A 23114-nucleotide genomic window follows, 5' to 3' on the forward strand; every position below is an offset into this window, starting at 1 on the left:
GTGTTTCTGTGGTACCCGCCGTGAAATTGAAGCCTGAACGAATGAAAGCTGCTAGGTTTCCTCATCTCAGCATGAGCGGGTCTGTTTTTGGACAGATAGATGCATTTAGTTGATACTTGAGAGGGAATTCTGGGACTCCTGAGACACTTTAAACAAGCTCGCGGAGTGAAACATCAAACGAACCACCCGTTGATGGAAACTTGACAGCTGATTCCCAGAGCCAATGAGAGCAAAGCAAATCTACCAGCAATAAACTCTCATTTGAACAGCTGCACTACAGCCATCGCTATAAAACGAATCATAACCTCAAAACGCCAGCTCGAATAAACTCAACAGTGATATTGAGTATTGCCTTGTCTTTGATACACAATCCCTGTAAATAGTGTTGTATTCAGCTAGATGACTTAAGCAAATGTTTCCATGTGGTGCGGCCCATCCAGACTTGCACAATAATGTGTGTGTGTGTGTCTGTGTGTGTGTGTGTGTGTGTGTGTGGGTGTGTGAGGCGCTTCACCGGACACACAATGGCGGATCTGTGCTTCACACGCTCGTGTCGACCAATCAAATTAACCCCTGATGCCCCATTCATGCAAGCATTTCATTTATGAATAATGTTAGTTTGACCTCATTTACTTCATAAAACAGCTTTAAAGGACTGGAAATATTTAGTTTTACTTCTAAAATTACAAGTCTAAGCATTCAGAGTTAGCTTTACTTTAACAAAAATAGCATTAACTAGGCCTATATAAAATAATAATGTACACTATTACTTTTAATATGAATAAAACACTAATTACAACAAATATTATAAAAAAAATTAATTGTAATATAAAATGATATATATATATATATATATATATATATATATTCTATAATAATATATATTGTATTAATTTGTCATCAAAATGATCATCAATATAATAAAGTAATATATGTATACTATTTTTGTAAATAAAACTAATTACAACAGAATTTATTATAATTATATGTATTGAAACATTAACTACTTTATTATTAAAGTGATATTCAATTGATATCTAATCGAAATGATCAATAATAATAACAACAAGATTAATAAAAACTAAATATATATGAATATGAAGTTCAATATAATATTAATAAAACACTAATTCTACAAATATATAAACTAATTATGAGAAATACAGTTAGTCTTTAGTATTCATAATTCAATAATAAAAAAAGAACATTAAATATATACTTATGTAATTTAAAATAACAATGAATGATATTACTTTTCAAATTATAAATAATAATAACATGAATAAAAAGTCAACAAAACAGTAAAAAAATACAAAATATACAAAAAAAAATAATATTTTATTATTAAATAGCTACTTAATAAACAAGTAACAATAATAAAAAAGTAACATTAAATATAAATTAAATATATATTATGTTAAATATAATAATGTTTAATATTAATAATATTAAAACACTAATTATGGATGTATTATTACTTTTATATGTTTTACAAAATACTCATTACATATTTTATTAAATTGTAATATAATCAAAATAATGATATAATATTAATAATATTTATCAGCTATTTATAATTTTGATAAATTATTATTAGTATTATTATGTATATAAAAAGTATTAAAGATGTCTGTTGTTGAACTTCTATGGTTTACCAACAGGAGGCAGCAGAGAGGCATTATCCAAACCGGCTGAAAGTCTGATATCTCTGAAACCGAGCCAGAGAAAGCTGGAGACAGAAACGAGACTTCTTCAACGTGTGGTAAAGCGGCAGTGGGGCGATTATTTGCATGTCTGAGGAACTCCCGGGTTATTTTGTTTATTTGTAAATGAATCTGAAGACGAGTTCACTGGATGTAAATGAAGCGGCCTCGCTCTCTTTGGCACTTTACACGAACCGAAACAACAGCAGAGTTAAAAGTGGAGATCACAGCGAGGGAAAGGGCCGAGAGAGACTTCAGGGGAACAGCAGTGCGAGCACATCCTCTCTGTGGTTGATCTTCGAGTGTGGCCCTGGCCACAAAGTGATCAACGTCACTGTGCAAGTGCAGCGAAGCCTTCATACTTCAGTTTCAAGTATAGCTGGGCAGTTTGAACACAAAACACTGGACGTACTTGAGTTATATTACAAACGTGAGGTAGATATTCAGAATAAACGGTTGTAGATGCCATATACAAGTCTACTAGTCTAGTTTGTTGGTTCAAACCTTGGTCTCGCGCAGGAGGAACTGGAGGTCGCGTCCGCTGAGGATGCCGTGGTTCCTCACGTAACCCGGCAGGTGGACCGTACTAGTGCCGTGGACCGTGCCGTGCACTTCCATGTACGAATGAATGATGTCCAGGTATTTCTTTTTATCCTAAAACACAAACAAAGACACATACATGTGAAATTTAGAATAGACACTGGTGGATACAATGGAATTTTACCCATCAAGCACTCTCACTCTCTGCTGATGTAAGCAAGATCGTGTGGGCGTGGCTAAACATGTTTAAATACACTTTGATCATATTAATAAACACTTATTTCATTATAATTATTTATATATATTATAGTTACTAATAACATTTATTTTATTAAATTGGTGTATAATCAAAAGGATCAAGAATAATAACAATAATAACAAATAAAATGAACATATTTAAGAATATAAAAATGAACAAATTAACATTATATATAAATATGAAGGATAATATTCAAATGTAAAAAATAACAAAATTACAATAAAAAAAAATATTTTCCGCTGACGTAAGCAAGACCATGTAGGCAGGGCTAAATATTTTTAAACTCTGACTTCAATAATAGTACAGAAGTAAAATGTGTTGTGAACATCAGTTTTAATAGTAATATGGTATCGTCTTATTTGAAGCCATGAAACAAAGATTTCTGCAGGGATGTCATTTACCAATTTATTCTGTCACCAGATACTCTGATTTGACTGAAAAATGACCCCAGGAAGCTTAAAAAACCCACACACACACACATTTTTTTTTTTTTTAGCTCTCTGTGAACTTTTTTAGTTGAGCAGAAGTGCAAAAGGAGACAGGAACAGTCAAACGGGACTCTAGGGGGGGAAAGAGGATAAAATGAAGCTTTTTCTTTACAAACGCTCAAAGAATACAAAGAAGCCCACTTCCTGTCAGAGGGTGGAAACAGAAACACAGCCAATGGGTGTGTGTGTGTGTGTGTGTGTTTCACAAGGTCACAGGAACCAAATGAGAGTGGAAATACAACTAACAAAATATGTATAAAACATAATTACAAATAAAATATAATAATCATAAAATAAATAAAACCTAAAAAAATTTTTTTCCAAATATATATATACACACACAACACACTACATGAACATGAATGATCTGTATTTTTTCAGTCTCACAATGTTTAGAACACAAACTACCAAACAGAATATCAATGATCTCCTTGTTTCCTGATCAATTACTTCCTTGTTTCATCGACTAACACACGCGTGCAGTAAGCCTATAGGAGCTACAAGTAGAATATGCCAACACAGCCTGCAAACAATCACACAAAGACATCAGGAACTACAAACGGTACAAATGTGCATTGTTCGGATGTTTCGTTCATTTAGTGCACTTAAGTTTTCATCTCAAAAGTAAGGCGTTCGCATACTTGAAGAGCATCTGTGTTCGAGATAGAAAATATACGCACAGATGCATTACATGTGCACTTGTACTAATAATGCGATGAATGTATTTGTGTGTGTGTGTATATAAAGACACAGAGCCAAGACCTTATTTGCATTTCAAAAGCCTATACACATATCCTCTGATCTCTAGACGACACACACACACACACACACACACACACACACACACACACACGGCCTATGCTCAAGTTTGTTTCCATGGAAACGAGTACTTGAGAGGCTGTGTAGCAGGAGTCTTTCTCTCTTTCTCTCGCTGGGTGAAGGACGGCATCAGCAAAACCGCACGAGGTTAAATGCGAATGTAAACGTAAACATATCCATTCTCTTTCTGACCCTTAGAAAGAAACTGACAGTTTTTTTTGAGACTGTACCTTTATGTAAATGAGCATTGTTGCAATTAACGAACGTCTGTGTATTGGCAAACTTTCGCTTCGCGTCCGTGAGAGAAAGAAAAAACACTGTAATATGACTCTCTTCATAACACAATGCCAAATATGCAAAAACGTTCCCTGAGCTTAAATGCAAACTCACTAGCATTATCTAATGCTCCCATTCAAAGTTGCGGATTTAACTTAAGCGCAAATGTGTAATATCACATGAAACATTTGCGAATAAAGCACCGTTTCCATCCCACGTGTTCAAGAGAACAAAATAGTCAAAACCTCTGAAAACTTTCCCTGAAGGACATAGTAGAAATGGATTTAAGAATTCATAAAAAGGTATTTTCTGGAGGGAAGTGTGTGGGATTAGATGTCCAGAACTGTGTGTGCGCCGCGTACGGAGGGATTTGTTTTTCAAGTGTGCTCTGTCTCTCTCATCACATGGGCCGTTTCGGATCCAGATGGGCAGCGAAGCGGTCTTAACAGCGGAACCGGCCGTGACCTTGCAGTGGGGAAACGATGAAGTCATCGGAGTCCAATTGAAAACACTTCTTCTGGCGCGCAAAGTCGGAAAATGTGGCAAACCAATCTAGCATATAAACACCACAGTTTCACGTGTAAACAGCCCAAAAAAACTAGAACTCACTTTGTTTGACTAGAACTCACCTTCCAGAAGTTGTCCACCTTGCCATAAACCAGCGACTGGTTTTGTCTCTTGATGTCATCGATGTGCCTGACGTCACTGGCGTTCAGGTGCTGCTCCACCACGAAGCCCAGGAAGCTGTTATCTGGAGTGTGAGCTGCGGGGGAAACGGAACAACCAATCAGAGATCATCAATCCAATCCAGATTAAAACTTAAAGGGATAGTTCACCCAATAATTCTGTCATCATTTACTTGACCTCGAACCTGTGTGAGTTTCTTTCTTCTGCTGAACTCAAAAGAAGATGTTTTGAAGAATGGCTACCGTCAACTGTCTTGCTTACCAACATTCTTCGAAACATCATCTTTTGTGTTACTCATAAATCCATTTAAGATAATACAAGACCGGCAGAGTGTACTTTCTCCCTTGAATGTAAAATATCTAGTTCAGTCATGAAACTCTAGAGGGCGCAGTCTGATAAAGCAATCACAACATTATGACATGGCACACGCTGATTGGCCTTTGCTGATCCTGCAGCCAATGAGATTGCTTGCATCATAAGTCCTCCTCCACCTCCCCCAGCTCCACCTGCCTAGATCCGCTACGGGATTTACCATATGCTCACAGCAGCGTGCGCCTGTGTTCTATTCTGAGAGTTGAAATGATTGAACTATGGTTCATTTTTAAAGCAACAGCAAATAACTGTTTGTAAATATGAGTATGAATGTATTAAAATAGATAAACTCACACCTTAAGGCAAGTCAATTATGTCATCTGTGATTTAAAATGACAGAATATTTTTCATTTTAGTGCATGATTTATAAAGAAACGGACACAAAAAACATAATAAATTAACAAAACAAAAAGAATACGTTTTATTTGATTTTAAATACTGAGGTATTATTTCATTAACACTTTACACTTGTTCCATTTATTTACCATAGTTAACATGGCAATGAAAAATACCTGTAAAGTATTTATTAATCTTACTTAATGTTCGACATTTTAATTAATTATTAAAATCGAAACATTATTTAATGGACCTGAAATATTTTTTTTATTTTGTATTAATTAACATTAGCAAGGATGATTAAATACTGTGACAAATATACTGCTTACTGTTAGTTAATGGATTAATTAACATTAATGGACTTCATAGGAAAGTGTTTTCTTTTTTCATTTTTTCTTTCCGAAACAAGAAAATCTATGATCTAGCATTGAACATCAGGACTGTAGTGCCTGAGGGAAGATGTTCAGATTAATTGTGTACGAGAAAGATCCATGTGGGTGTCCACGTTGCCAAGCGAGGAGTTACCATGACAACGGTGGTCCAAGAGGTCGCCAGGGCAACGAGGCTTGGCAGAGAAACACCTGAATGCCATCTGTCCGAAAAATTCAATCCTGAGATTAAAGATTCTTATTCTCACACACACACACGCAAGGCTTACTGTGAGTGAGTGTGTGTGTGTGTGTGCGTGCGCGTGTGTGGTTATTGCCTGTGGGAGCAGCTGTAGTGTGTTGTCACGGTTACCCGTCAATTCCAATGAGAGTACAGGATGAAATTCAGAACCCAGGCGGCCCATAATGCAATTTGCACAATTTTGCAGAACCCATAAATGCCGTTTAAATGGAATCCGGGCCTCTTGCTCTCTTCCTCGCTATAGTTACTGTAATAGCGCACATACACTTGCACGAGAAAACGCACACACGACACGAACACACTCTAATGTCACCTGTCAACAGCATTCACTGTTATCGCGTGAACAACAGCAGAACGTTCTTTTTGGAATTCTGCACTTCCATGCAGTCATACGGGCTTTTTCTAAACAAAAAAAAAGAGGAAGTTGTGATTTAATTGCGAAAGACGAGTCTCGAGCTTACAAACACAGACACACACAGTCCTTCAAAAGAGCGTTTCAAAACATGACGCAGCAACAACACGCAGAAATGCTGAAGAGCCATAATACACGGTTTGCAGGCGGCGTCATGATGTTGTCAGTAATTCCCAGGAATGCGGGAGTTTGTGTGTGTGAGAAAGAGTTTATTAAGTCTAGTAGTGGAAAAACAAAACAAAACCTCAGCATATTGCATATCACACACACACACACAGACACACACAGACACACACAGACGCACACACACGCACACACACACGCACACACACGCACACACGCACACACGCACACACAGACACACAGACACACACACACACACACACACACACACACAGACACAGACACAGACACACACACCACTGCAGCGGCTTTAATCGCGATAGACATCTTCTCCTGATGAGTTTGATACACTAATGTGCTTAGTTTGAGTGTGGATTAGTTTCTGAAGACTAAAGCTTTATTCTAATATAAAAATTACAGGATAAATATGAAATCATCTCAGGACAAATTAAGTGTGTTGGGTCTAGAATTGTCAAGATGAACCGTTTCTCAAGCGGTCTTGACGGGATACATTTTTTGGTTACCGATCATCTCAAAATGGCTGAATAATTAAACTTATATATAATTATTGAAATGTGTAAATATGTTATGTATTATAAATAACTACACATATATGCATTAATTATAATAAAATATAAATGTATTTATAATACGAATCAATATATTTATTAAACACTTATATATAACACTTTATAAAATGTATAATATTATATATACACCGGTATATACACACACACACAGTCACACACACATATAATATTATACATTTTATATATATTTGTATGTGTATACTGTGTGTTTTTATATATATATATATATATATATATATATATATATATATATATATATATATATATATATATATATATATATATAAATACATATAAATACACACACACACACACACACACACACACATGTATATATAATATAATAAAAACACACAGTATACACATACAAACACACATCTGTTATAATTTTTCCATATGTCATTAGGCAAACTCTCTCCCTGCAATAAATAATTCAACAGCATAAACAGATTGTGAACTACCGACTGCGACGGAAGCTCTTAATTAGGACCTGCTGAAGGAGAAGCGTTTTTACGAACACAGACTGACCTTCCTGCTGACTCGGAATTTAATTGTTCATATTTTATGCATAAAGGCATTCATAATCATATTTTTGGCTATTCCTCGCAGTAGCAAGGGGCTACTTTTGTTTCTGAAAGGTATCTGGACACAAGCCAACAGGAAAAAATACATCTTTTCTCTGTTTGCATGAGGCGGCGCCAGTGCCATGCAAACGAGAGAAAAGTTGTTTGGTTTCAAAAGAGGATGAGTGTTAGTGTGGTCTCTCGAGCAAAAGACTCTCGAGCAAAAAGCAGAAGTGCGTGCGTGAAATCCCCCCCTCAGTTTTACTCAGAAAACAGGAACTATCCCCAATGACGACAAACACAGAGCAGCCGCAATGACGTCATCTTCGCTAAAGCTAAACCTTGAAAAGTGAAACAAAACGGAATTATTCCAGGAGCGTAATGCTGTGCTGAAAGCCACTTCCTCCCTCGGTCACGTGACGCGCCGCCGATTGGCTCATCCGATACGTGTGGGAAGTGTTAAAAACAACAGCACCTGCAGGACGGGCGGCACGGAGGACGTTTGACAAAAGAAAACAGGGGCATGTCACTCTGGTCTGTCCCACAGACAATATATGAGGTCAACACGTTTATCATCTCTCATTTGTCGTGCAATGTGATATCGCAGTGCATTGTGGGATGCGTCGAGGGGAAAACCGAATAAAATAAGAATTAAGGCATACACACACACACACACACGTCCGCATGCATCTGATGCAACCTGGTCGCAATATTTGAAGCGTACGGTTTTAGAATGGCTTGAGTTTTGCTACCGCGACCGAATCTCGGGTTGACCGAGGAGACGGACAGGTTAGGTGTCACTCTGCCGTCAACGCTCATGTTCTCACAGTGGTTTATAGATGCCTGTGGACTCACGGCGAGGTCAATTACACACACCTGTCAAGGGAACATCTTCTCCAAATCAACCTCCAGGAGATCAGATACACAATACACCACACACAGACACACACACACCCTGTCAAATATGCAGTTCGAGAACATGTAGCTTACTGGTAATATTCAACTTGAAATGATGTTTTGCAATGTAACAGTTTTCATGACAGTTTATGTATATTGCCCCCCGCAAATTGTCATTACCATAATCCAAAACCATATATTATGTATTGTTATTAATATTAATATATCGGTTAGTACTGGGTTTAAAGTTATGCTGATTGAAATAAGAATATACAAAAATATTGTTTGTTAGTATTTAATTTCAGTAATTTTTTAACAATTATAAAAACTCAAGTAAAACAGGTGAATTATGGTAATGAGAATATGATGGAAAATGTGCTCAATTGAAATTAACAAAACAAAACTTTTATATTATTTTTTTTAATGCAATTATTTTCATGCCAGTTGCGCAGAATTCCCCCGAATTATATATTATTTAAATTGAAAAATATTTATACATCAAGTTCTACTGTCTTCAATTCATCATTATTTTTAATTATTATTATTATTAATTTTTTTTAAGAATTACAAAAACTAAAAATGTAATGCTGGTTGCGTTATTGTAATGAGAACACAGTGGGAAAATAAGCTTAACTGTCATGAAATAAAAAATTAAAAATACATTTACCAATATTTATCTGTTGTATTTAAAACATTTTTTAATTTTTTTAATTTTCAGTAAAAAAAAATTAAGAACTACAAAAAAAGTACAACTTTCAAAACAAATTACGTTAATTCGAAAATGAAAGAATATTGTGCAAAACGGAACAGTAGAAATAATAATGATAAAATTAACAATAATAATAATCTGCATTTTGGCTTTTTTCATAACATTTTAGGCTAATTTTCCAACCGAAAACAATACATTTTTATACATGTATATATTTGGTATTTTTGGTTTTAAAAACTGCTGTAGTTTAAAAAAATACTGAAATTATTAAATACTATAATACAATATTTTTCTTATATTATTTAAATAATATGACAAGTTTAATTTTAGATTTTTTTTTTGCAATTAAAACAGTGACTGAAATGTTAAAAAAATATTGTAAAACTACATTTTCCTTCTCATCAGGTACAGTAAACATTTCAAACATGTGTTCGGTCGCACACACACACACCTCTGTGAATGTGAAACCAATCTCTGCTCTGAAACAGCCTTAATCAGAAATAAGAGCAGTTCTGCTTGGAAAGCTGCGAGTGTTATGAGAATGTCAAAGTCTGTTGGTAAACAAAAGAGCCATTCAGAGCCCGAGACGATCGGAGACGCCACCCTAAACCCCCGGAACCGGGATAAAGTTTCCACGTCCAAAGGGTAAAACGGAAAAAAGTTAAACACACACATACAAAAAGCCTCTCTCATGCACACTTACGAAACATGGTGTTGAACTGCTGGGGGTTCAGGTTCCACTTGCCCCACGGAGTTTTGTGACCTTTGGACTGGGCGTAGTGGGCGTGGTTAAACTCCGGCTCAGTCCCGAAGGAGTCCAGGACCCTCAGCATGCACCTGAAAACACACCGGCAGCACACACAAATATCAGCAACACACACGCTAGATACATAGAGCTGACGTCTGGACCTCAAAAATAAACCAAATAATTATGCATTGCATTATGGGGATGAGGATATGGTGAAAAAAATCTTACCGATCCCAAATTTTTGACTGATAGTGTACATTTCTATATATTTATTCTTTGCATTTTGACCGTTTTTTCATGTTTTATTTTTAGTATTTATTTTTTAGTATTGTTAAAAAAAGCTCAAAAGTAAAAAAAATAAAAAAAAATTAAAAAAAATCAGAAATCTTTCCCAAATCGGTCCATCCACTAAGAGCTTCTAAATAAAGTCAAATAAAGGAATGCGGTCTAAAACCCCAGAGGAAGTTATCCGTTAGCAAAGCTAGTGTTCGGTAACAGCTAACAGATCATTTCTGATTACTCGATAAGCCCCATCCAGCTCGGGTTCACACACCGGCGGGGAGAGCACGAGATCGACCCCACACTGTCTGGAGGAGACTGAAGATCCAGGAGATCAGGTTTAGACTCATTTAAAACGGCTTTACGTGGCCAACGCTGCCTCAAAACGGGTCTAGCGTTTCTCAACCGAGCCGAAGAAAATGTGATTGAAGAATGTCGCGGCCACATACAGATGTTAAAGGAACACGCCGACTTTTTGGGACTTTAGCTTTTTCACCGTATCCCCCAGAGTTAGATAAGTCCATACATACCCTTCTCATCTCCGTGCGTGCCGTAACTCTGTCTGACGCACACACCGCTAGCCTAGCTTAGCACAAAGACTGGAGGTAAACGGCTCCAGCTAGCATACTGCTCCCAATAAGTGACAAAATAACGCCAACATTTTCCTATTTACATGTTGTGATTGTATAGATACAGCGTGTACAATAACAAGGTCACATGAGACACAGCCATCTTCTAACCGTATACATACTGGGACTATATTCTCAGAAGGCGAAGCACTACTACTTGGGCGGAGTGATTAGCGCAACACTCTGAGCGAACTCTCTGCTCCTCTCCACGGGGCTTCCCAGTATGTATACGGTTAGAAGATGGCTGTGTCTCATGTGACCTTGTTATTTGTACACGCTGTGACTATACAAATCACAACATGTAAATTATTACGTTATTTTGTCACTTATTAGGAGCAGTATGCTAGCTGGAGCCGTTTACCTCCAGTCTTTGTGCTAAGCTAGGCTAGCGGTGTGTGCGTCAGACAGAGTTACGGCACGCACGGAGATGAGAAGGGTATGTATGGACTTATCTAACTCTGGGGGATACGGTGAATAAGCTAAAGTCCCAAAAAGTCGGCGTGTTCCTTTAATAATGAAATCCTAAAACACAAATGTGCCGTGAACTTACTGATAATGGACCCAGGACGGGCCCAGAGTCTTCTTGAACTGAGCCAGACCAACGATGTCTATGTAGATGAGCTCCACGATTTTATCACCCTTCGTGGGGCAGCTGGACTTGTTGCCCATGACCTTCTTCATGATCCTGGAGAGAGACAGAGCTGAGTTAACATGAACCGAACGGAGATGAGCCGATACTGGAGACAGAGACTCACTCCTTGAGCTCGGCGAGAGAGGCGGAGATGCGGACGTCGTGTCCGAGGAGGTACAGCGCGGTGATGAGGTCACTCCACTGAACCAGCTCCCCCAGTGGACCCCCGCTGAACGCGTTCTCCGCGATCTTAAAACCAGACTCCTTCGTCAGGAGACCCAAGTGCACCAGGATCTAAGATACAAAAAAAATAAAAATTTGTAAAAACCTTATACAATAAAACAAGTTTAACATTTAATTGTATTAATAAAAATGTAAACAAAATGTAATTAATAATAATAAATACTTTTACTACTATTAAGCAACAGTAAATATAATGATCTAATATATATATTTATTAAAATCACTTTAAAGTGTGCAATTAATTAGATGATATGGTGATTATGATTAAGATATCATTGATGTATCAATTTTTATTAGAAAATATAAATTCTTTATTATAAAGAAATATATTACATTTTACAACAATATAATTCTTGTGTAATAATATTTACTAATAATACAATTCATTATATTAAATGATTTGTTTTTTCATATTTTACTGCATTATTTTCTTTGATATTAATCACAATAAATGAACAAATTAACATTGACAATCCTAATTAAACCTAATCAAAAAGTCTGATTTGATTTATAGAGTATTGAAATATAAGAAAAAATTATAAAACAATTTAAATAAACCTTCAATTATTGCATCAATAAATAATAAAATAATAAATATCACCCTCAATTGAGGGTCTCTTGAAAGCAACAGTAAATATAATGTACTATAATATATATATATAAAAATATATAAACAATATTCTAACATATAAAAGTACAGTCACTGTAAACTGACTAGTAATTAAATATTAATTCACAAATTAATATTTTTAGAAAATAAGTATAATATGTTTTTAATTTTAATATAAAAAATATATTATTTTCTAAAAATATTGAAATATGTGATTAGTGAATAATGCAAATAAAATATTAATTGCATTGCATATATTTTTTTCATTTCTTAATAATAATCGCACTAAATTAATTAAACGTCTGATTCCATACAATTAAACGGTTAATATCTGACGAAAACATGTTGTTTACAGTCTTAAACATCAGATATGCTTATTGTGAAGAAGTAAATGGAAAGAGGTTGAATTCTGGGTCAAAAAAAAAAACGGTGGGTTGCTATATCTTAAATTCTCTTATGTCAGTATCTGCAATCTTCTATTTTTTATTCATCTCATTTGTTTTAGTATTAATATGTCAAGGGACTCATCCCATACGCAGTCACATTAGTGTGCTGGATAAGTATCAGCGGAGGATTATGGGTAACAGTGACATGCTTTTAAGCTCTAAACAACTGAGGTTATTTCAGGTTTGACATCAGGCGATCTCTAGAGAGACTTGCACGTGTGGTTTCGGGTCCCGCTGTGAGAAAGCGTGTCTGTCTGCAGTTGTGTGAATTATTCATTATGGAACACGGGCCGCGTTATTAAAAGCCGCCATGTGGAGTCAATCCTGAGATTCCCGCGTTTCTCACCCACCTTTTTGCGTTTGTGGCTGGCGAGGTTCTGTTTGGTGGCGAGGGAGCGGACGGCGCTGACCCACGGGTCCTCCATGCGCTTGATCCGCAACATCATCCAGCGGAACTCCTCGCGCCGCGACATCACGCGATACAGCTCCTCGAAACTCGTGCGGATCTCCTTCTGCGCAGAAAAATACAGAAAACACTGAGGCTTTCTCTCTCTCTCTCTCTCTCTCTCTCTCTATTAACTGAATCACAGCCCATCACTGTATGCTGAGGTTGAACCTCTGGAAACAGCTGCACAAATCACAGTTCATTCAGTTAGCTTGATAAATGAGGAAGTGTTTTATGGAAAGTTCATTTTAATGACAACAGACTTTTAGTAAATAATTCGTTTTTTATCAAATTTACTTTTAATTTATTTTATTTTATTGTTATGGATGTATTTATATACATTTTGTCATATCCTGGATTTCCTTTAATGCAACTACACCTAATATACCGTATATATATATATATATATACATTTTTAAAAAAAAATAATTTTATATATTTTTTAAATGTTTTGGATGCATTTATGGAAGTTGTATCATATTCTAGAGACTATTTTATCCCCAAACTCTAGTCATTTATTTTTAATGCAACTACACCTAAAATAAAAGCTTTAAAACATTTTTTTTTTAATAATTCATATTTTTAGTGATGACAGCCTAATCCAGCCACTACATCTAAAATAAAACCTTTAATCTATAATTTATTAAAACATATCTTTATTTACTTTCATTTTAATTAAAACATTTTATAGATGCTTTTAAAAATCAACATTTTGTCATATTCTAAAGACCATTTTACCCCCAAACTATATTTGAATTATGATGACTACAGTTATGTATGAATGTGTATATAATAATTTTGAATACAAATGTAATGTTTTTTTATAGATGTACCTGTACCTGTGGAAGCTGTCATTTTCCAGAGACTATTCATCCCCAAACTAGAGTAATTTTAAATATTTGACATATGAATAAATAAATATATATTTTGTATATGATTTTTAATCACTATCGACTTATCACACCACTAGCCTTAAAAGTAAATATTTTAAATCTTTACAATTTTATTTTAATGAAATAATTAGTGAAATGTTTATTTTATTTTTATGTATACATTTATGAATTTATATTTTTTATGTATTGTTTTATTTAGTTTTTAATAAATAATTTTTATAATTACTTTAAACACACACACTGACCTGTGCATTTCTGTCGGCTTCATCCGCAATATTCTTGATCCTCCACAGCAGACGAGGGCACCAGTTTTCAACCTAGCACACAGAAAAACAGTGAACTAGCATTGGTCCTAGCTACTGGTCAGACATGTGCAAACACACATCTTGATGACAGTCTATGTCCCATTTCTTTCAGTAGCCTTGCGTATTTACAAATCAGTCCGCTCATGTAACTACCTGATCAATATTTAACATCAGCTGCTGAAGAGAGAGAGACAGTTGATATGGAAATGTATGCATGTCACCGTGAGTGTGTGTGTGTGTGTGTGTAGCCCAAACTACAGTAATTCTATAAACAGTATTTTACATACTTTTCTCTGACAGTTTGAGAGGATTGAACCTGCATTTTGTGTTTTACGAGCCCAGATCTGTAACTATTAGGCCAGCGTTCCCGTCCCGTCTTACCTCACTCAGATAAATGAAGAACGAACAGGTGGATCCGTCCACTCCGTAGGTGCCGTAGCAAGGGTCCGAACGCCACATGTCCTTCATCCACTGAAGAAAAAAAAGAAAAGATCAGATAAGGACAAAAAAAAAGTTACGAGAGACTTTAGGGGGGTTTCGAAAAACTACCAAGTATACAAAATCCCCCAGTTGATCTGATAAGCAGTTGTTCAGGAAGCCCGTGAGTCAAGCACTCAGATTTATTTCCTGACAAGTTTTTGCAGGATATTTATTAAAGTCTTAGATCAGCCTGACCTTCAGAAAAACCATTGGTTTCCTCTTCCTGTATCTAATTTCTTCTCGCAGTGACACCCTCTATAGGACGGAAAGGGACTTATTGATCGCACCGTGTGGTTCACTTCACACTTATCGATCGGGGTTTTTGAGAAGGATGGCACTGTGCGTTTTTAATGAGTCAGCACTTGACAAGAAAAAGGTTTAATTTGTATGTAGACAAGATATTTTACATTGTCTATAAAAAAAATAAAAAAAAAACCTTGAGTAGAACTTACACAATTGTATTTGCATTTAATTTGCATATTTACGTTTGTTTTTAAAGAGTCAGCACTTGATGGATAAAAAGCTCAGATTCATACGAAGGCAAAACATGGTCTATGTAAAAAAAAAAATTATATATATATACGTATATACAATTGTATTGCGTTTAATTCGCATATACTTGTATATTTACATTTGATATTTAATGAGTCAGAACTCAATAAACAAAACATTTCACTTTGTCTATGTAAAAAAACTAAATAGCACTTATTTTGCATACTTTTGTATATTTACATTTGCTTTGGTGCATAAATAGACAAATAAATCAATTATTCAAATTAATTACTTACAGAAAGTTGATTGAACGAGAGTTTAACATATGGTTTTACCAAATTATTTGCAAAAGTGATGGGTTTCAACCTTCAAACTAAACCTTTAAATGCACATTCTCTTGATCACACCCTCTTTTGCTTGTTTTTTGCATGTACATTTCTTGGTTTAATGGATAAACAAAACTGGGTTGTAAGCTTAGAAGGTCTAAAAATAAAGTCAAACCACTTGGTTAGGCTGTTCTCACTGTTACTGCCGTCACATTTCGGTTTTAATTCTGGATGATTTTAAGAGGATTTCCATATTGCAGGAATTTCCATGAGTTCTAAGACCTGTGATTATTGCGACAGAGGCCAAGCTCAGGTCTGATCTGACTGAAAAGGCCAACGTGATTGGCCGACTAGCTTCGGGTAGCTCTGCTTGATGTTAAATCCCACGTAATTGGCACCGTCTGGCTGTTACATCGACGTGCTGTAAAAAAACCCAGAGGGACTTGTTCTGGGTATCAGGTGAGGTCATTAAGAGAAGTGCAATTCCAAGAAGGAAAAGGCATTATTATCACATGGTAACAGTCAACTCTGAATTCTTTAAGAGATTTTAAAGAGGTTAGGCCTAAATAATGTGACCGAACAAAAAACATCTTTATTTGTACAATTACATTTTCAATTGAATTAAGCTGCCCATATTATGCGTTATCAAATATGACCTTTCATGCAGTGTCATGTATCTGTTTGTGAATGTAAAAGGTCTGCAAAGTTTTAAAGATCAAAGTGCAGATAAATAAAGATATTGTCTCCTAAAAGAAAGAATAGATTCTGACCATTGCATAATGGTCTTCATTGGCTGTCTGCAAACAACGTCTACTTTGACGTAGTTGAGACTGGAAGAGTTTGGTTCGTGTTGTCGATATGTCGAGAAGAAGCCGTTTTCTGTGCCGCTAAAGCAAATTGGTTTCCGACACACAGTGTAACCAGTAGACCAATCACAACAGACTGGGCCATCTGACCAATCGGAGCAGAGTAGACCAATCACAACAGACTGGGTCATCTGACCAATCAGAGCAGAGTAGAGCAATCACAATAGACTGGGCCATCTGACCAATCAGAGCAGAGTAGGCCAATCACAACAGACTGGGTCATCTGACCAATCAGAGCAGAGTATACCAATCACAACAGACTGGGTCATCTAACCAATCAGAGCAGAGTAGACCAATCACAACAAACTGGGTCATCTGACCAATCAGAGCAGAGTAGAGTAGGCCAATCACAACAGACTGGGTCATCTGACCAATCAGAGCAGAGTAGACCAATCACAATAGACTGGGCCATCTGACCAATCAGAGCAGAGTAGACCAATCACAATAGACTGGGCCATCTGACCAATCAGAGCAGAGTAGGCCAATCACAGCAGACTGGGTCATCTGACCAATCAGAGCAGAGTAGACCAATCACAACAGACTGGGTCATCTGACCAATCAGAGCAGAGTAGACCAATCACAATAGACTGGGCCATCTGACCAATCAGAGCAGAGTAGGCCAATCACAACAGACTGGGTCATCTGACCAATCAGAGCAGAGTAGAATAGGCCAATCACAACAGACTGGGTCACCGGACCAATCAGAGCAGAGTAGACCAATCACGACAAACTGGGTCGTCTGACCAATCAGAATCAGGGGTTTAGAGAGAGTGAATCCTTTGTCGAACCGTTTCAGACACTGTGAGAAATTAGGTGACGCTGCAACATATATTATGAGAAAATTAAAGAGTTTTGATCTTGATCTTTTGATGCATGTAAACCTGTTGTAGGAGACCTCCAAAACTAAATTCTGAGCCTTTAAAATAGCATAATAGGGGCACTTTAATACCAAGAAGAGGCATATTACAGACTTTCATGAAAATGTATTATTGAATAAAAATCTTTTCCCAAAGCCCATGATCCTTGTAGTACTCAGCTCATTACTAACACCATAGCAGTTTAAAGCTTTCAAATATGTCTCAAAACAAATCAATATCTTGCTGTTAATGTTTGTAAGGGGAACGTCCCGCAGAGAGCTTTTAATTTTCCCTGTCTGGATTCAGGATGAAAACGGTTTATAAATAAAGTCCAACAGATGAGAAGCCATCATGAGACAGCGGCAGCTGTGAAAGAGTGATTTGAACAGGTTTCAGATCGAGAAGCTTTTCTCAGCAAGTTTGGGTTTCGAGAAACACTCACCTTCAACTTGCCTTCACAATGAGGAAACCCATCAAGCGAGGGTAGTTCACATTTCTCCTGTGCTCCGTTCAGCAAGTCTGTGCACACAGAGAGAAAAGAACATAATAAGCACACAACAGTCCCCAAAACTACACAAATCAAGCTTGTTCAGCACACCGGCATTCGACTGGAAGATAAATACCATCCATTTATCAGACAACCCACTCTCAAATTAACTCTGTAACACAATATTAAGGCCCCAAACTCACATAGTGATTACAAAGCAGTTAAATTGTCTAAATTATCTTCAAGGTTTGCATAGATGGGCCTTAATCATGAAAAACAAGCATAACACATTTGTTTGTAATTTGTGAATAATCCATTCCTATGTAAATGTTCCCTTTTAAGCAAATAAGAAAATGCTAAATTTATGTAAAAAAGAGATTCATAATTGATTTGCACAAAAAAATCATTCTGTTTATGTTTCATAAAAAGGGCCCAATGTGTTTAAAACAGTTTTTATGATAAGTACATCTTGTTTATTAATGCAAACAATAAACTTGTAGCGCAAAATGTACTGCTAACTGCCGTTCAGACTGAATTCTACACAATGACAACTGAAAATAAACAAGCTTTTTCGGCACATGGGCACTTGGCCGGGGAAAGGGATCAATAATCCAGTTAACACGGCAAATTAACACAGTGTGAAATAAACACTAGCCCAAACACACACATCTTGCCAAGTGCATTCAAACTATCTTCAAATAAGTTCTGTTGTCGCTTTGCACTGGAGGAGAAAGGAAAAAAAATTACAAATCTTAAACACAAGTCGCAAACGTAACCCTTAAAGACCTAGAACATTTTTGGAGCACCTGACTCGCCTGTTCTTTTCTTTGTTTTTCTAACCCATTATTATTGCAGTCAGCATCAAGTACAATAGTTATTTTTAGCCGCCGGCGGCTGTATAGGTCTTTAAGGGTTAACCCATGTTGCATAATACATAATGCATACATTTTTTAAGGTTTATAAGGTTGATAAGATCAGGACTTAATTCCATCTTGCAAATACTATTAACAATAGCTGTTACATCATGGTTATATTCTTTGTCTTTTTTTTTTACGAGAAATCAACTACCTTTACTGGTTGGTTCGAGCAAGCACTTTACTGTATATAACCACCCAGTTTATAACTTTTAAAACAAAGTTACACCAGTGAAATCAACTAAAGAAAGTGATAAAGTTTTTAGTTCATTACAAAATTACTTTAAATAAGTTGCTATTCGCAAGGTTTAAAACACAAGAATACATTAAACTAAACCTTGTCAGACAGCAAACAATGTGTAAACTTAAACAGTTTCCTAAGTCGTAAGTTCTGGTTGAAGTTTTCCGGGCTGTCTTTTTGATCATCTAATTTTAAGGGTGATTAGATCATTAAAACGGAATTTTTGCTATTACGGTAAATTTTTGTGAATATTTTTTGTTTAGTTAGATTTTAGTTAGTTAGCTTTTGTTTTTTGTTATTCATGAGACACCTACGATCTTTAGGATAGGATAGATACTTTTATTCATCCCGAAGGAAATTTAAGATTTACTTTAGTGTTCGAGGATGTGTTAAAAAACGAAGTATTTTATTACCGTTTTTTCAGCAATGCGTTTACGGTAAAAATTGGACAGTCAGTGAAGCACGGCTCTGTGATCAGTAGTAAATGCTGCTCCATCTGAAATCACTGTGAGTTTGAATAGCTTATAACGTGCATTTGAAAAAGCAACACGTCAAAATTATTTCCAAACATGAGAAGCATTTATGAACCTCTTGCTAAACAAAATACATAATTTGACATACATAAAGAAATGATCATAAAAAATGGTTAGAATGAAGACTGGAGTCATCAGCTTTTAAATAACAGTGGCACAGCTTTGTTTTGGCCCTAAGGGAAAGTTAGAAGTGAAAGTTCAAACACAAATCTAACCTCGCTTTTTCCTTTCTCTCCGTCACAGTTTCTGTCAAGCCATCAAATTCCTAAATCTCTTTCCGTCTGTGAAACTACTGATATGGATTTAGTCAACAAATATGTTATGAAAGAACCTTGGATCATGACTGTACTATTTGCAGATTCCAATGAAACGGATCTTTAGGGACGTGAGGTGCTGCGGAGTAGGCACACATAATCTACTGTACAAGCAAACCGGTCTCTTTTCGAATGCAAACACGCACTCACATTATGCAGACAAACCCTGATCCAAGCACAGACTTTTACACTTTCACGGTTTCAGTACAATCGCTCGGGTGGTCCCGGGAGTAAAGAGTAATGCTCAAGGGCATAATGGCGATAATAAATCTCAGTGACTCAAGTTACAGAGTTTAAACTGCCAAACAAAAGTGGAATATCAAGCCTAGGCTGACACAAGTATATGATGTCATCCTGCGGAGCTGCCGTTTGTAAGTGTATTAAACATTACAATGTTTTAGGCTTTAACAGCTATTCATATCAGTTAATTTTACAGCTATTTGAGAGATTAAAGGACAGTTACATCATAATATGTTCATAAACACAAAAGGAGACAAGATGAGAGTAAAAGAGAGGTGGTAAGAGGAGACAACACGAGATCACGTGAAAGGAGAAGAGACCAGACAAGATAAGACTAGATGAAAGGACAGGAATCTAGATGAGATGAGACGAGATGACATGAGTTAAGATGATATGATAAAGGAGAGGAATCCAGGTGAGATGAAATGAGACGATGCAACCCTTCCTCTGCACCCTCAATTTTGGCAAGTGATGCATTCATGACATAGCCAAAATAAAAAGATTTCTGCTCAGAACTCATTCTGAATAGACACATAACCAACATATATTTAGAAAGCCAACCCTTGAGAGTTTACAGTTCAAGACTCAAAATTCATCAAACTGTTATAAATATTGAGATATATAAGGTCAAACATAAAACAAAAACAACAAATATTAAGGATATATTTATTAAATGTATAAAATATTTTTTTAAATGTAGGATATCAACTTATAACCACAACTAAAGTGTAGCTACAAGTGTGGTCATGCTTCATTTTAAATCTGAGGATGATATCACTAAAAGTATGCATTTTATGAAGCCTATTATAAGGTCTTATCATGGGAGGCTTTGGAGAAGTTTTCATGGGAGGCTTTAGAGATGCATTTTTAGGTATGTGTATTGCCCTATAAATACCCATTTACAGTCTTTGACTAATGTCTGGCGAGGAGAAATGGCCCATTAGTGTAAATTGACCAACATTTAACACTTCTGCCAGTGAGAGACTTAATCTTCCATTATTCTTTTATTCTTATTCTTTTGTTTGAGATCAGCCATAATAGCCTGCATTCCTGTGTTATTTGCTTGGTCATCTAAATCTCTGTCATCCCACTAATACAAGTAATACATATATTATCTTCAGTCTACAAACAAAAAAATAACTGTTCTTGAAAATTCTTTTAAAAAAAATATTGTATGGAATAACGTTAGTCAAGCTCATGTAGCAGGTGCATTTAGCTCAACATGTAGCCTCAAGCTAAATGGCACAATATAATTTATTAAAATTACAGTTTTACTTAAAGCTCACTTTAAAACACCATCGAGTATTTGAATCATATTCCGGTCGCGGTTTAAAATGGTTTCAAGTGAAAAAAATATTTTGAAATATGTTTTATTGAGCATTTTATACGAAGCTAGGGGCTATCTTTACTAGCATGCATACTGTAAACATTCTTTGTTCCTATACAATAACCAAAATCGAACAGACAGCACATACACAAACCAGATGACTTGAATCCTGCTTTTATTAGCTTGTTTTAATCACACAAAGAGATGTTTAGTTGCGTTTGTCTCGTAGCTCAGAATGAGGAAGTAAACAGACAGCGCGTCGTCAGTGAATAAGCACAGCCTTTTGGTCACGTTGAACACGTGGATGATTGACAGATTTAGAAACGAATCATATCGCGCTGATGTCATGGTTTACTGGAGTCAAGAAGAGTAGAGTCATCGCTAGCTCTGTTAGCTGTTTTTAGCATTTTTGATCGCTTATTTCAAGTATATTTGAATAGAAATGTGTTTCTGCATTATAAAATATTTAAAAAAAATGTCATAATAATTCATTATTTCTCCAAATGTGCGCACCATTGGACTAATATCCCTCGCGGATCGTGGATATTGTATGTATATGAACACAAAATAAACCGGAGTGAGATGAATGGCTGCTGTATAAGTGATGATTTCTATTCCAAATAACGAACGTTACAGATGAATTATTTTGCACTCCTGGGATAAATTAAGAAATTAATGTCACTGAAAACCAGTTTAATTATAAACAGTGGTCAAATATCGAAGCTGGAGTTTTAAACCATCCTAATAAAGCTAATATTGTCCAGATTAAGTAAGAGTGTGATGTTTTTAACTAGTAATGAAAAAAAAAAAAAAAAAATCAGGATCACCAGTGGTCCTTGCTGAGGAAGGGGTTAAGGGAGAGGAGAGGAATCCAGGTGAGGTGAGAACAGTTGAGATGAAATCAGGTGAGAAGAGTTGAGATGAGATGTGTTTAGTTGAAGAGTTCAAGATGAAAAGAGAGGAAAGGAATTCAGGTGAGATGAGTTGAGACAAGTTAATACAAGATGAAGGGAGAGGAGAGAAATACAGGCAAGTTGAGAAGAATTGAGATGAGAAGAGTTGAGAAGAGATGTGTTGAGATAAGTTGAAGAGTTGGTACAAGAGATAAGTTGAAGAGTTGGTACAAGATGAAAAGAGATGATGGAAGATAAAAGGTGAGAGGAATCGAGGAGAGTTGAGACGAGGAGAGTTGAGACGAGGAGAGTTGAGACGAGGAGAGTTGAGACGAGGAGAGTTGAGACGAGGAGAGTTGAGACGAGGAGAGTTGAGACGAGGAGAGTTGAGACGAGGAGAGTTGAGACGAGGAGAGTTGAGACGAGAAGAGTTGAGACGAGAAGAGTTGAGACGAGAAGAGTTGAGACGAGAAGAGTTGAGACGAGAAGAGTTGAGACGAGAAGAGTTGAG

The 23114-nt window shown here is 36.1% G+C and overlaps 1 protein-coding gene across 1 annotated transcript in view; it reads right to left on the minus strand.

Annotated features, from left to right (window-relative positions):
* The window catches only part of mgat5 (alpha-1,6-mannosylglycoprotein 6-beta-N-acetylglucosaminyltransferase), a 65282-nt gene that overhangs the window by 8348 nt on the left and 33820 nt on the right, over positions 1 to 23114 (minus strand). The window contains exons 4-12 of the mRNA XM_079593981.1: positions 18097 to 18173; positions 15015 to 15104; positions 14574 to 14645; positions 13341 to 13502; positions 11816 to 11985; positions 11611 to 11745; positions 10108 to 10241; positions 4715 to 4848; positions 2208 to 2357 (exon numbers count right to left, since the gene is read on the minus strand). Of these exons, the coding sequence (XP_079450107.1) occupies positions 2208 to 2357; positions 4715 to 4848; positions 10108 to 10241; positions 11611 to 11745; positions 11816 to 11985; positions 13341 to 13502; positions 14574 to 14645; positions 15015 to 15104; positions 18097 to 18173 (1124 nt within the window). The remainder of the gene's footprint in view (positions 1 to 2207; positions 2358 to 4714; positions 4849 to 10107; positions 10242 to 11610; positions 11746 to 11815; positions 11986 to 13340; positions 13503 to 14573; positions 14646 to 15014; positions 15105 to 18096; positions 18174 to 23114) is intronic.

This window comes from Phoxinus phoxinus (assembly GCF_949152265.1).
Source record: "Phoxinus phoxinus genome assembly, chromosome: 20".
Taxonomy (NCBI): domain Eukaryota; kingdom Metazoa; phylum Chordata; class Actinopteri; order Cypriniformes; family Leuciscidae; genus Phoxinus; species Phoxinus phoxinus.